Source organism: Dinoponera quadriceps, unplaced genomic scaffold, assembly GCF_001313825.1.
Source record: "Dinoponera quadriceps isolate SergipeBrazil2010 unplaced genomic scaffold, ASM131382v1 scaffold616, whole genome shotgun sequence".
Classification (NCBI taxonomy): domain Eukaryota; kingdom Metazoa; phylum Arthropoda; class Insecta; order Hymenoptera; family Formicidae; genus Dinoponera; species Dinoponera quadriceps.
In genome coordinates, this window is record NW_014555184.1 from 1,563,018 (window position 1) to 1,578,468 (window position 15,451).

Consider the following 15,451-nt stretch of genomic DNA (forward strand, 5'->3'; position numbering starts at 1 on the left):
CGGGGGTTTCTTCAGTCTCGAGCCGCGTCGCTCCGGCAACGCGCGTGAGTAAGGAAAGGAAATGACAGATCGCTCCGGTCGGCTATCGAAGTGTTTGAAGACAGTTTAACGCAGATAAAACCGGGGCTTTGTGTCCCTACGAATGTCTGGTTTTCCGCTCATCGGCAACGCTTGTCGCTACGACAGCTACTGAATAGCATGCGAATATGCGATCCGCACCATTTCTCGGTGGAGCACGCAACCGGTCGTTGTCGTGGTTTAGTAGGCATTGTGTCATTAGCAGAGGGTCATGCGAGAGAAAGAGAGGCCTGCTCACCCGTTCGTCTTCGCTCGCGTGCTGAAGCCGCACGCAGAGAGCCTTCGAAAAGCGCTACGCGCGCGCAAATCGGATTCCTACGAGCGCACGCGTGTCTCGGATTCATTCCCATCGATTCCCGATAAACTCGATGCCGCTGAGCGCGCGGTAGACAGAGAGGAAAGTTCGATGAACCGACTCCGCACGCGAAACCGCGCCGAGAGCGAAGCCGCTAATTATAGAAGAGCTGCGTTAATTATGTTACCCATATCGCGCGCGCGCGCGTCGTATACCTACGTAGTGGCGTCGCGCAAATCTCGTCTCTCTCTCTTTTCTTCTCTCTTTCTAAGGGCATCCCCGCCCTTGCCGAACTTCCGTGTCGGTCAGGTATGCGGAAAACAGGAAAAGATCTAAGGGGACCACCGGGTTGTGAAAAACAAGCGCAGCGAAGGGCGAAATACAATAGGTTTATTGTACATTCGTTCACCGTTATTTTCACAGGTTGGTTTTCGGACGAGTTCGCCCGTCTGAAGGCCGAATTTTCGCCTGCTGTTGGGAAATCCCGATCTGAACGTTTCATGTCAGAAACCGCTGACCCCGATCTGTCACAGATCTGTCACAGAAGCAGTCATTTTCACCAGAATTTTCCAAGTGTTTTCAGTCAGAAATAGCGGAATCGTCTGAAAATATTCTCACCGTCCGCGACACGTTCTCGCGTGAATAACAAGCGGGAAAAGTTCGAAATATGCGATGGCACCAGTCGTCGAGTTAACGCATTCGTTATCACGGTTCATTCGAGAAATCAACGCTCCCATCCTGTGATCCATTGAGTAATCGTGTAAAACAGGCTTAGCTCGTTTAAGTGAACATAGAAAAATGACCACTGTCACTTGTGTGTGGCGCGCTTAATGTCTCTCCCGCGAATTTAGTGTCGAACATGTTAAGTCGAAAGCTTAGATACGCGTGGTAAATTAGAAACTTACGGAAAATATGAAAAAAAAAAAAAAGAAACATTCTCCAGCCTCACCGCATAAACACTGAAAATTTACATGAAAATAAATGAACACTCAGGACGGGTCCTGAGTATTCAACCGAGCGCGCGATCGATCAATCGATCTCCTCTCTTCCTCCTCTCATCTCGAACGAAATTCCTAGTGACCCATTAACGCCGCCTGTTCAACTTCATAAAAAGTCTTACAACTATTTCTTAAGTTGTAATTACTCGTCATAATTACAAGATACATCGTTACTCCCCATCGATATCGGAGAATATGCTGACAACGAGGATCGGATTCGGGGTGGTTCGGCGAGCACGATCACTCATCCGGGTCTTCAATTACCATCACGGTCACTTTAATAAGAGCAGAGCACCTCCGGATTGAAGGATCGTGGTCGTCGGGCGCGAAGATCGTGAAGAAGACGGCGACGTCCAACATCGCGACGCCTCCACCCACGCGCAACGGCGCGGCGCCGCGAGAGGGTGGCAAGGAGTGTAACGAGTCGGACGCGCCGGGAAGCGACAGTCATTAATTTGCGCGCGGTAATTGTAAAAGTAGTAAATAATCGGATTCTGAGTCTCAGTGTAAATTTCAACTCTACGAACCTATGTTTTCTTTATTCAGATGTATCTCCTTGTTCTCGCAATTGATGTTAATTCCAAATATCTTCAGGTATCCTTTAAATTCGTCTTCATCATTGAAATCCGTAATCAGATCTTCTTTACTCTTCTCGATGAAACTGACGACCTCTTGATGTAGCACCAAACGGATCATTTTTGGGCTGTAGATATACATTGTGCTGTAGTTGAGTGATATCGGCCAAAGAATGACAAGATCGCTCTGGCTCAACTGTCGTGTGTCGTTCCTCTGCGTCGATGACACTCGAATCGCACTCGAGTCCCAATTTAGGGATTTACCGTCTCTCTCTCTCTCTCTTTCCTTCCGCTTTGATCCTGGCACGACGAGCGTGTCACTGACGTCGGGCAGAGCGCGTAAATTCACAAGTGCCGTGAAAAACCGCGTTGAATTCGCTCGAGTCGCGTTAGAAGCGAGCACCCACGACTATTACGATATTCGACACTGCAGTCGCTCATACGAAAGCAACGTCCCGTTCGTTTTTTTTCTTTTACCGTCGACAGTACTACACCGAAACGATAAACTGACGTTATTAACACCGCTGATGCTACTATGCCGGTCACTTTCGTGCTGTGCCAGGCAAGAGTAGAATTTCATTATCGGCGCGATATGTGCAGGTATGGACGAGAGTGCAGCGACTCGATCACTCACTGTCACACGCGTGTATGTTACCGGTCTCGGCAGTACTCCGAAGTTAACTCGAGAGCCGCTTAGAGCCAACTAACCAACGCCGGCCGAGCCGGCTCTTCTTGAACAGTCGCCCCACTCCGTCGACCTGCGATAGACTGCAAGTCAGGAACGGACCCTTCCGTAAGGGGAGGGTAACTTCTCTCACGTTCAGCCACTAGTAGTTTATGCTCTCGCAGTGTCTTCCAGAATTTTCTTAGAAGTGAATTAGTTTTCAATAGGATATAAAGTTGATTTGTTCTAACCGAAAACCAATCTCCGGAAAGACCGCCTTCGAGCCCCCTACCAAGTGTATAGTTATCCTCTCCCTTTCTCACGATGAAACTCAACTATTTAGTACAATTTACTACACGCGAAAGGTAACGTCTTTTTCCCTCCTCGGCGTATTTCTCCTACCAATTTCTTCTACCACCACTGCCGATGTGGAAGACACTCCCCACAGGGGGGGGTAGGGATGGTAGGGTCTCTCCGGAGGGTGGCGTCGGGTGGATTGCTGGTGGGTGTAAATCCGCCGTTAGAGGATTCACAGGATGTGCCCGACGATGCCATTCTTGACCGAGGAATCCGCAAGTAGTCATTTTTCTTTTTTATTCTTACCTACAGATAAGAAAATTCACGCTGATTAATAATCGTGATCCACCATCACCGCGAATCCGATTAATTGTACACGTAGGGAAAGTCAGAGACATAATCATAACAACTATAAAAGTGATAGCGTGTATGGAATTAAAAATTAATGAATGTCGTGTATGGAATTAAAAATTAATGCAGTACTCTATGCTCAGAAAGAAGCATGCATATAGAATGCATATAGTTCAATCAACTATTTTCTAATTATTGCAACTAAATCTGGAATAGTATAGCATAAGATATAAGTTCTTGATAACTGTATAGAAAAAATAGTTTGAAATCAATGATAGATATTCTCTTGTACGGGGTGTCCTAAACCGTCCTCGATTCTCGTCATATCTATCGATCTATCCTTTCCTATATGTTCATTAACCCAGGCGAAATAATTAATTCCTCACTATTGCAAATTTTGTAAAATAGTACATAACTTTTCTGCTTAGTCTCATCCGTTCTATCTGCACGCCACAGAAATCGAGAATGTTTCGGATATCCTGTATAAGCAAGAATATTCTAATATTCTTGGAACATTCTTAGTCTTACATTCAGTGCAAATAATACTTGCTCAATACAAATTCAATCGAATCAAGGCAAATCAAGACAAATAAACATCTTCCAAGAAGATTATAATATTCTTGCTTATGCAAGAATATCTACCATGGATTTAAGATTATTTTTTTCCGTGCATAGTTACCATATACCATTCAGATTTAATTGCAATAATTATAAGATAGTTGATTACACCATATGCATTAATTTTATGTACAAAGTTGATATAGTTGTTATTTATGTTTGTATATTTTTCTCCGAGTATAGAGTACAGTGTTAATTTTCACAGAAGAAAGAAGAAAAATGAGAAGAATACCGCGGGAGAAGAAATATACAAAAGGAAATATATGTTTAAATTAATTGTATTCGTTTGAAATCGTGAAGTGAATAGTTATACGCAAAAACGACGCTTTGAAATTTGAATGTTTGTGTTACAAGATTGCCGGGATTATGTGGCGTTGATTATGCGAATATCTTCTTCCAGCAATGAGATAAGTGCGATTTTTATGTTACCGGGGATTTGTTATGCTAAACATTTCATCACAGACTTCGTAATTGCTTATTTCAACAGATTCCTTGGGCATTTTTCGATAAATTCTTATGCAACGCAACGAAACGTAGATTTCGGGTTAACGCTTTCTCCCGTCGGGGCTGGGAAACATCTCATATTTGTGATCGTGCGTACTGCTCCTAGTGACAAAGTGATTACATAGATCGACACTTTAGGCTTCCGCGGTGAAGTGAAACGTTTAATTCAGTTTCCGGGTTAGTGCCGCGTTCTTTATGAATTCATTTCCGACGATTCGTGAACATTTCACTTCACTTCTTCGGAGAGAGAAGCCGTCCGAAACTAGCGATTACGTAGATTATCGGAAATTTTCAGTCACGCGATTGAGATCTATCAAATAGGACCTCTGGTGCAGCAATGCACGTGTAATACCGAGACCGATATAGATTGATAAGATATCAGTGACTGCCTGCTCAATATGAATAAATAAAGGTAAATGAGTGGAGAGAAAACGTGTGAAGGAAAGCGCCGTAATTAACCGCAAGTACCGATAAACTTTCGATATCTCGTGCTCTCGTAACCGCGTAACGAGAGTCAATACTGATTCAACCGTATATTTATCGGCACTTCGAAGCCACTTAGTAATTAGTTTGTAATTTCTCGACTTCGCGTATATCGCCTCTCGCGATCGGCGATTTGTCTCTCGTGTGTCTACGCGCCTTCTCACTTTTCTTTCCTTCAGATTCCAAATATTCTTACGCGAATTACGCAAACAGGAGGCTCGAACGTGTGCGGATTTAACGGAGGAAACCTTTGAGAATTCTCGCGTCGAAGACCTGTTTCATTTCATATAATTATTCATCGATAGTGGACCCAATCGTTTTGTCGTACTCTTCACATTTTCTCCGTATGGGCGACACCTTTTAGCGGCACATCAAGTTCATGAATCTACGTATTTCCGGCCTTTTCAGCGTAACGAATCACTTTCGTTGCGCGATACGTTTCGGAAGGAATTACCAGAGCAGACATATTTCCATTTGGTTTATAACGAACACATAGCGTTCGTCTCTTCAGCAGATCCCAAACGTTGCGTTACGCTCTTGCGTATCGCGTACGTATGTGCATACGTACTACGTACGTCGTCTCACGCGGAATTGGTCATGGGAGAGACGCGGAGAGGAGCTCCGCGGTTGCGGTCGGCAACCTGTCGGGACCAGTATCAGGATTTAATGCCGCCACTGAGCGTTTAGAATTACCATTCGCCCTATCATCTCTCCCACGGCCACGTGTAACTCATCGAGCGCGTCGCGAATTTTGCTTCGTGATTTATTTACGCGATATCTCTCTCACAGGACGGCCCGTCCTTCCGGGCTTTCACATCCGTTTTTTCCCTTCCCGAAGTTCTCCCGTAGCCTCGACAAGTCGTCCTTATGTGTGATTGGAAGGGGAAAAAATTGATATAAAAATCTAACGGTATTTATTTCAAAATCTGATTTGAAATTACAGAAAATAAATAGCTGTAAGACTCAGAAATTCTTGGCTTAGCTTTCAGGCTCATTTAGGCCGAAATTTGGAAGAAATGTCAACTCAGTCTTAGTAATAGAGGGATTCGTTCTGCTTGTCCGATACAATCCTGAGGAAACACTTTTCCTGTGCAGATTCGACAAGGTTTACACATAAAAGCTTTTACTTTTCTTATTCGAATCCTGTTGTCGCATATTTGTTAGAAAAACGCCTTGTACTGAGCAAACTAGATTTCGCTGTCCTTTTTTTGTGTCTTTTGAATTTTAGGAAGAAACGTACATAATATTCCTTTGCCGCCGGGTTAAGAGGAAAACTGAGAAGGTAATAAATTATGAAAATTATAAAATTTTTTTCAAATAAAGTCAACCGTCCTCGCCTACGTTAACGTGTGTAGTAATTGTGCGAAAAGATTTTTAATTCAGCCGCCAGTATATGTAACGAGTATAATACTAATAAATTTACGATAAAACAGGACGACTCGAGGATCCTCTTAATGACAGGAGGTTCCGCGAGCAACGCGAATTTTTACAGCCGTCTCGCGCTCCGTCGTGTCACAAGTGTCGTAACGGAAACGAGCGTGTTGCTCAATTATTATGAATCTACGCGTTACGTTTCCGGCCTTTTGAACGTAACCCAATAACGACTTCCTTTCGTTGCGCGATGCATTTCCGAAGGAACTGCCAGAGCAGACATACGCACTCAGTAAATACGCGCTTCTGTTTACATTCTACGCGTGAATTATTGCTTTTTCGCGCGGCGGACACTGTGTCATCTTGCTATCTTGATGTATGACTTTTTCGACGTGCTCGTTCCATGTAGATCCGCGTCTATCGGTCTTAATGTTAACGACAGGCTTATCCCCGGAGAATTCGGCGACTTTTATCTTTCTCTTTTATCTTTTGACTGAAAATTTTGTGGGAGGACGTCGGGATTTTGAGGGGTCGTCGTAGCTTTGTGCAGCTCCTGCTTCATGTTTGAAGATATTTCAGATATTACGGCAGTTTACACAAAAAAGAATTTATCTTTCAACTGAAACACCGCAAACGCATAGAGTATCTAAAAATGCGAGTCGACATTTTCGATTAATAAAGTAACGCGGTAGGTTAAAAATTACATACGGGAAATTGTCGAACGAAGCTTTTCTGATGTTGAATTAAAAAAAAAAGAAAAATAAAGAAATTTTCAAGACTCTCAGACGTACGACCAACAGGAGATGAGAAAAGCAGAAAAGAACTGACGCGAGAATTACTCGGACGATAAGTCCACGTTCAAATTATTCTTGTGCATCGTCCTTTTCGGAACTTTTTCACCAAGCAGAATCGGAACGACGACCAGGATGTTTAGATAACACTTACGCCTGTTACACAATAAGTCGTACGCCGGAGCGTAGAGAATTTTTCGAAAACGATCCGAATCGAAATTTTGGTCTTACGTCAAACCTTTAATTCTATAACAGTAGAAGCTGAAATAACAAAATAGGTTCAATTTCAATCTTAATATAATATAATTCCCACATTCCGTTTTTGCTATTTTAGCGTTAAACTAAGTTACTAAAAGCAGCATTAAAATTCAATCTGTAGAATTGAAGGGTAATTAAACAAAAGAGAAGTTAAGTAGTGTTCATATCGTCAAAGTAGATTTTTATTAGTCCATAGGTCTAATAAATTACGTCTAACTAGGCGTAAACTATTCTTATAAGAGCGTCAGAGTATACCGATAGAAAATTTCAATTTCGGCGTCAAACGATCTTTTAATCACAAAAATAATCAGGAATTCAGTTTTCTAATAAATGTTATTACAGTGTCAGTGATAATAATCTTATATGCGTGTTGCTACTATGAAATATTTTTAGCGCCGAAATTAACTATCATTTTTCTACAGTGTGCCATTAAAATTCGACCCGGGGAGTTCTCCTCATTTTGGACCATCGGCTGCGTTCCGTAATCCGACAGCGACATATGACGTATTATATAACAGCCTTCGAGGAGTCCGTTTGCGCCTCATTTCTCATTTCATTTCTAGATTGAGCGGGTTTCGCAGAAATTTGCATCTCGTCGCGACTCTCGTCGGCTTTCTTCGTCTCGTGGAACTTTCGAATTCTCCGCGACTTACTGCATTTTCGATTGTCGCGAATGTAAAAATTCCAAGAGCTTTTCTCCAGCGACGCTCGCCCGTCATCGGGATTCCCGTTTTCTCCGCAGTCGATTAAAAATCTCCCGAGGCGAAAGGAATCGCTTCGCCCGTGGGTGTCGGATCGGCGTATCCTGGACGATCCGTTTCCCGGAATTCCTTTATTGATATCCGAGCAGATTCGCGATTCTGGCTCGGAACAGCAGCAGATCCGTCGTGCACCCGCTTATTATCGTCGCGTTGCGACGCCCCGGGAAAGAGAGGAGGAGAGAGACGCGATGAATTAGCTTGTCATTTTTCCGCCACGTACATCCAACGCCGACGTCCTCCCTCATAGCTCGCGCGCGGCCCTTGACACATAATGTTGCGCAATTCGCGGCGTATCGTGCGAAATGAACGATAGTGTCGCTGCCGTTACGTCACGAAGGGCCGACGACGGTAACGTCGCGAATCCTACGGAAACGGAAAAAATTCATCAACATCAGTGCGAACTGTGCGTCGGCAGATATCAGCGTACTCGTTAAGAGAAGGTGATCCGATCGATTATTAATTGTCCTTTCTCAGCTCGCCCCGGAGGATATGCTTGACATTGAATCTTATCTCAAGAAACACACTCTCTTGTCTCTAACGTAGAATTGCAAATATTGAGAACAAATACGTGGTATTTGTAACTATAATCGCATAAGTAAAAGAATTGTAGTCCGGAGAAACGTTTTTTTAATAAGAGTTACGATAGCGTCAGCGGTAATAACTTTAAATGCCGTCTGAGTAGCCGTAAAGTACGTAGTAAGACGTAAGCGGTAAGCTAATTGACTAATTGGATTCCTACAGTCCAAGAATAACCGACGGTCAATTACCCGCGTGGAAATTTTCCAAGTATAGCATAGATTCTGATAAGATTAACCAAACTTATCCCAAATAAATGTAACATGTCGCGATGTCAATTATGAAGCTCATTCTTATCCCAGTTATAAAAAAACTTGAGGAAAACGTTGGACAAATGGAATCTGTCTGTTTCCCGTTTAGAATCACAACTTTATTTAGTCAGTTAATCGGAATAGAGAGAGAGAGAGAGGGGGGGAGAGAAATCCTAATTAGATCTCATAAAATGGATGCTGGGCATAAAACCAGAGCTTCAGTAATAGAAAATTATAGTTATTTTCGGTGCCAAATATACTCTTGTTTTATTTTAACCATAAAAATAGTCAGGATAACTATTTTTCTAATAAGTATTACCAGCGATAACAGCCTTAAATGCCTGTTGATATTATTCTAAAATATATTTGGCGACGAAAATAATTTTCCATCTATGTTCGACCGTGTTGTCTTCGAGTGTGTTCTTTTAAAACATAATTAAAATGTAATCAAAATGTTTAACACGAATAATTTAGATAACAGCTTATTAATTATATAACATTTATATACAATCAGTGCTGAATAAAGTATAATAAAGTAATAATAATTCGCTTCTCGACTCCCCGTGACAGCTGAATTAAAACGAAGGATAGCCGACTCGGATATATCGGCCTTGCAATCTCTCCAAGTCGTACAGGCACAATTTCCGCAAGAGCCTTTCACGCGAAGTCGCGCGACGCGTCGATGAGTGTGTCACCAGGGCGCCGCGGCGAGTCGGACACTCCTGAGGTCGGAGCGTGAGGAACCGCGCCCGTCGGAACTGTCCCATAATGTCGCATATTTCACGATAATTATATGATCTCTGGGCGAAAAACATACCGGGCGATGTTCCGCTGGTTAGATCGAAGCTCCCCGATGAAGCTCGCGATCTGTCGCGTCGTACTTCGAGAGATTTTCCGCGTTCGGCGAACGACGGGGACTACTTCAGCCGGCGTATTCGGGCGGGACGCGGCCGTGCGATAACTTGGAGACGCTCACGGACAGATCGACCGTGCGGAGAGTGTTACGTGTTCGAGAGCATCGTCCGTAATAACGTTGAATCAATCTTCCCCCGGAGATCCCGAGATTTCAGATATCGTCCCTCTGCCAATTATCGATTAATAAAAAGGACCCCGGCTCTCTCGATACGATTCCGACCGTCCTCCCGAGCGTCCTCACCGCGGGAAGTGTAACGCGCTCTGCCATCTCTTAGCTCGCTTAATATCGCCTTATATTCATCGACGCAGCCGAATTTCTCAAGCCGAAGGCCACGGGGTTTCGACGGTCAACATTACAAATCGGCGGCATCGCGCGGATAAATATTCCGCGGCTGACATTTATCGTCTGGACGAGCGTCTACGGCGTGCGCCGTCAGATCCGAACGGAGTCGATTCGCTTAAATTAAGCGCGTGACACCAGCTGTAATAAGCCAGACGATGATAATACGCGGAGCTGACGGCCCGGGATGGTTTTTTGCGCGAGTGCGCTCCAACGACACGCACTCGTATTTCACGGGCCGGCCGGTTATTTATGCATAGGCATTCGATATCGCGCGAGCCTCGCACAAAAAGGCCCGCAGTATCTCATTGTGGGTCGGCCGGGAAAAAAAGGGCCGGAAGACGGAGGTCGATAAGCGGCCGGGGGGCCAGGAAATTCGACGTTTAGCGTTTCAATCTGTGCGCTCCGAGCTCGAGGCTTCTTCTTCTCTCGCGCAAGAACTACTTCGAGGAGCACCTTGAATCCTACGATGAGACACGATGACCGGATTATCGCGAGGAACGGGACGGAGAGAGGAAAAGTGTGTGTGTGTGTGAGAGGGAGAGAGAGTTAATTTTTCGGAGTAATTGAGCCAGGTGCAACGGACATTCTCCGAGAGGCACATTGTAGCAGCACGATCCTCTTCCTCAGTAAGCGATCAGGGGAGTCTCCAGTGAGCTGGGAGGAAACATTCAAGAAATATTTCTAGTCCAAATGATGCTCTTGCTGATCACCTTCTCATGCATTAAAGGTATACTTAAGTTATTCGAATTCAAATCGAATCAGTTGAGATTCGATTCGAGTTGGATAATTCGAACGTTTCGAAAGAAGATTCACGCACATCAGTATTAAAGACTCACGGGAATTGGTGTGACTTGGAAAATTCAGTATACGTTAAAATCCTGTTTAGAAATATTAAAGGGTAACTGAAGGCTTCGGCAAGAGAGATATTATGAAAAAATTTGCACGTTTAAAATTAAATTTTCACGATATCAAATAGATCTGTGAAAAAGACTGAACTTCGGTGTTTTCCTTCTTTAATAATAGTTTCTAGCTGTCAGTTTCGTTGGTGGTCGGGACAGCTTCCGCGGAAGTTCATTCGACACATCTCGCCAGAGTCAGGTCGCTGAAAACTCCCCGGCCGACTCATTCTGGTTGAAATTCGTAAGAGTTACGAGTAAGAATTGCTCTCGATTTGCGATTTGCTCGCATCGCTGAAGCGTCTCGCGACGTTCGAACGGCGGCGACGTGTTTCGACGGTGCATTGATACACCGACTGTTGACAATCGTGTCGTATGAAAGCGGGATAATGATAGCCCGGTTTTATTTGGACAATCACGCGAGGAGAGGAGAAGAAGACGGTAGACATAAGGGCGGAGGTAGATCACCCTTGACAGTTCACACATGAGTGGCCCGATTCGGAAGCGTCGCGACATTCCACAAAATCGGCCTGAAACACGAGAAGAACGGCTGAAAATTGATCCAGTCACGGAGGTCGTAAAACTGTCGCGGCATTACGAGAAGCTAATTCATTCGCCGGGTCGCCACACACAGGCCGCGTCATTTCGCGTCTCTTAATCACCTTTGCGGCTTTAATCCCTCCATTCATGCGGAAATTGAGAACCAGTCTCTTCGGTCTCTCACACTTAACCTGGGAGTACAGTCAATCACAAGAAGGTTGCAACACCCTGTTTTCTTTTTTTTTGTAAGTTTCGGAATATATGCGGAATGCCCATGTTCGATAAGAGAATTCGTTTTTTAGTCATTTTCAGGAGATGTATTTTCCTATTGGACGCGAGATGCGTTGCGAGACTTATCGGAAAAAAGATTTCAACCGTCTTATGATTGACCGTGTAAATATCCGATCTTATACGTTTGGTATGAGTCGGTGCTTCGTTTCGAAGATTTTTCTGATGATTATCCGAATAAATATAAAGAATCTCGTTTTAAACGAAATTCGGACAGCGACTAATTGTATGCCACAAAATCAAATGATTAGTCCATAATTAATCATACCGGCATGTGCTTCCCAATCTTCATCAATAAATGATATTATATTTCTTGAAAATCAGAAGATTATAATGTGAGCTATGAAATAGCATAATGAAAAATAGAGAGTTCGTTTTCAGGTTCCAATTCGATATCGAGGTTAAACTGATTTCAGGTTTTTACGGACTTTGGATGGGTTACCGAGTAAAGATTTCTTTCTCTGTGTTTCAAACATTTCCATAAAAAAAGATTCCCAGAAGGGTGGGACCCCGAGAATTCTTTAAAAGTACGATCGAAGGAAGAGAAATAATAATTCTGAAGAGGGGAGGGAGAGAGAAAAATAAGAGAAAGAAGAGGGAGAGAATGCTGCTTTGAATGAAGAGAAGGGGAAATAGTTTGATGACCGACTGAGAACGAACGATAGTCGATCTGCCACGGACGACTTTTACTGCAGACATCATAAGTTATCCGTGTAGAAATGGGTATATATTCGGCCAGTAGTGGAGAATTTTGTGGGTGACTTTACGAATTTCATATTTACGATACCAACACTCTAAATTAGAAAGCGGGGGGAAAATATCAAATTATAACGTACGTGGCAAGCGCGTCAGAATCTTTCGATATTTTCCTGTGTTCGAAACCAATTTCTATATCGTATCAAATTTCTATATCGTATCAATTTCTATATCGTCTCAAATTTCTATATCGTATTTCCAATATTTTCTTCACTGGACTTTACTTACACACACACCACGTTTCCTCTGGTCTTACATAAATACAAGATGTCGCAAGGACAATATTTCTCGTTATTATTGGCGAGACGCGAGCGCGACGCTATGAAAGAAGTTTAACTTCGTGCAAGGCCGGTAGGAAACGCATAACATCGCCAGCAGATGTTTCCATTGTCTTACGAATGATTTATTATGTCAATAGATTATATTTTTATACTTCCTACATAGAGTAGTGCGTTTTCTAACGAAGTAATAATGTTACCATGCGACGAGTGCTACACGATACAACGATAATACCTGGGAAAGAAAAATTAGACGTTAATAAATTATATTTTTGCTAAATAGAATAAAAACTAACGAGGTTCCCGAATTTTCTATGTTCATCGTGTTTGCTCCGGAAATATATCGATATCCAAAGACAATTTGATGTTAAAAAATCTATATATATCTTGATTTTGCGACCCTCGTTCGCTATCATTATTTTATTAATTTGTTAATTATTTTCGTTTATTTCTTTTCACGTGATACTTTTTTCTTTGTTTTTCTTAGGATTTTTGCACATTCGGAAACAATGGCGTATCCTGTTCCATTCCTGATGTCAGATTTCGTAGAGGTATGTGGAATAAGCTAGGGAGAACGAGGAGTATCTTTTGCGAAACAGAAAGTTGCATCATCATTGAAGTTTCTTAGACGTTATATCGTAGCTTCAAATGAAAAAATTAATATTTCACTTTCTTTTTGTAGGTTCGAGTGAATTCTTAAAGAAAAGGAACGAAAAAAATTATGTAGTGGGAAACGATGGCATGTAATGGCATGACGTGAGAGGTCTTTTATGTCGCTTCTCGTTTTAAGATTCGCTCAACGGATTATCCGTTTTTATTTGAGAAGCTAAAAAAAAATCTGAAAGTATGCACCGGCGAAAAAAGAAGCCTAGGAAAAGAAAAGACACGCAGATTAAAGGAAAATAGACAGAAAAGGTTAGCAAAACTGTTAGAAGGAAAATAGACAAAAAAAAGATAGCAAAGCCGCAGAAACCGTGGAAGAACATTAGTGAGCTCGGAAAAAATTCGAAAGGAAACGATAAAAGTTTCACGGATCGAAAGGAAAGAAGGGTTTCCCGTGTCTTCTCATGGCGACAATATGTCATGTACATTCTTCGCAGGTAGCGTGGTACAGTCGGTCACAGGGTGGCTGCAATCATTTTCTTTTTACATATTTCGGAACACGCGAAAAAGAAACGAAGCAAACCTATTTTTACATATACACCGCCTTTTTGCATATACATACACATGTAATTTTGACGTGTGCATATCTAATTTTGACAACTGCCGACCATCTACCGCGCATGTTCGTGAAGGTACAGGTCGTATTTTTTACGTGTTTTGAAGTACGTAAGAAAAAGACTGTGACTGACTGTAGCGGCCAATTTGTTGCGCCTTCTAAAGAAATTTAAAGGCAAGGACTTTTCCTCTTGATCCTACCTACTAAAAGTGACTTGCGAAACGTTACCGCTTCGTTGTTGCGCGCATTTATTCGAAACATGTCGCCGAAGTCCATTCCCGCAGGCGGCGGTGAGACGCCAATAAAAGTAAACGGAGACAACAAGCAAGGTAACAAAGTGGCAACAGCAAAACCTTTGCCGAAATTTCTCACGTTATCCACTTTCGTCTTTGCGCCTCTGCATCCGAAGCGCTCGATTTTTTCCTTTACAAGAACGAGCCCAGCGAGCGCGATCAGTTTTCAATACGAAAGATTCATCTCGGATTCCTCTTGCGTCCGTACAAAAGAATTGATCGGCTTTTGCTCGTTATCCCTGACGAGTCTCGCCTGTTATCCACCCGTCTCTCTCTCTCTCTCTCTTCCTTTCTTCGCTTGGTTACCCTCACGAATCCACCTCTCGCGCCACCACCTCCCTACGACAACGTAGTAATAGTAGCTGTACGCGCGGCGATTGTGATTCCTTTCATTCATTAATCCGCTCGGCCGCGGGTGCGCCGACTGCCAGCATTAAGTATCCGTGCGGTCGGGATCTCTCGGATGGGAGATGGTGAAAGCGGAGGGCGAAGCGGTGCCGAGGCGGACGAAATAGGCGGACTTGAATTTTTCAGAGTTTATTCAGAGAGAAGATGTTTGAGTATATTTACATAATATTAAAGAATTGAGTAAGAAGAAAGTGCAAATATTTGGAGTAGGGCGGAGCGGGGCAACTTTTTGTTCAAACTCTTATAAATCTTCCCACAGTTCTGACAGACTGATGAGAATTGATTTAAAAGATAGCACATTTATCCAGCTCATTAATTAAATGCACATTGATCTTGTATGTATTTCGTAAGTGAGAAAAACTTCGTCTTAAATGCAAAAGGTCTACGTTAATAGTTTGTTAATTATTAATTATTATAACTATTAACTATATTAATTGCAGAGATAATTTTTAAATATTTTAGTACATAAAGTTACATCGTAGAATTTTGTGAAATATCAATCTTTTCTTTTATAATAGACATTTATTTTTTTTTTTTGGAGTGTGTCCTATCTTACATTGAGCATTTTAATAATTATGAATTTATGCGTTATCGAGGAAAATGTTTTAGATAAAAGTTATGGGATTTCGAAAGGGATTAAGAGA

At 42.6% G+C, this 15,451-nt stretch overlaps 1 protein-coding gene across 1 annotated transcript in view; it reads right to left on the reverse strand.

Moving 5' to 3' along the window:
- LOC106743209 overlaps window positions 1–2,159 on the reverse strand; it is a 7,292-nt gene extending 5,133 nt beyond the window's left edge. The window contains exon 1 of the mRNA XM_014616839.1: window positions 1,899–2,159. Coding sequence (XP_014472325.1) covers window positions 1,899–2,088 — 190 coding nt within the window. The 5' untranslated portion in view covers window positions 2,089–2,159. The remainder of the gene's footprint in view (window positions 1–1,898) is intronic.
- Window positions 2,160–15,451: the final 13,292 nt, after the last annotated feature.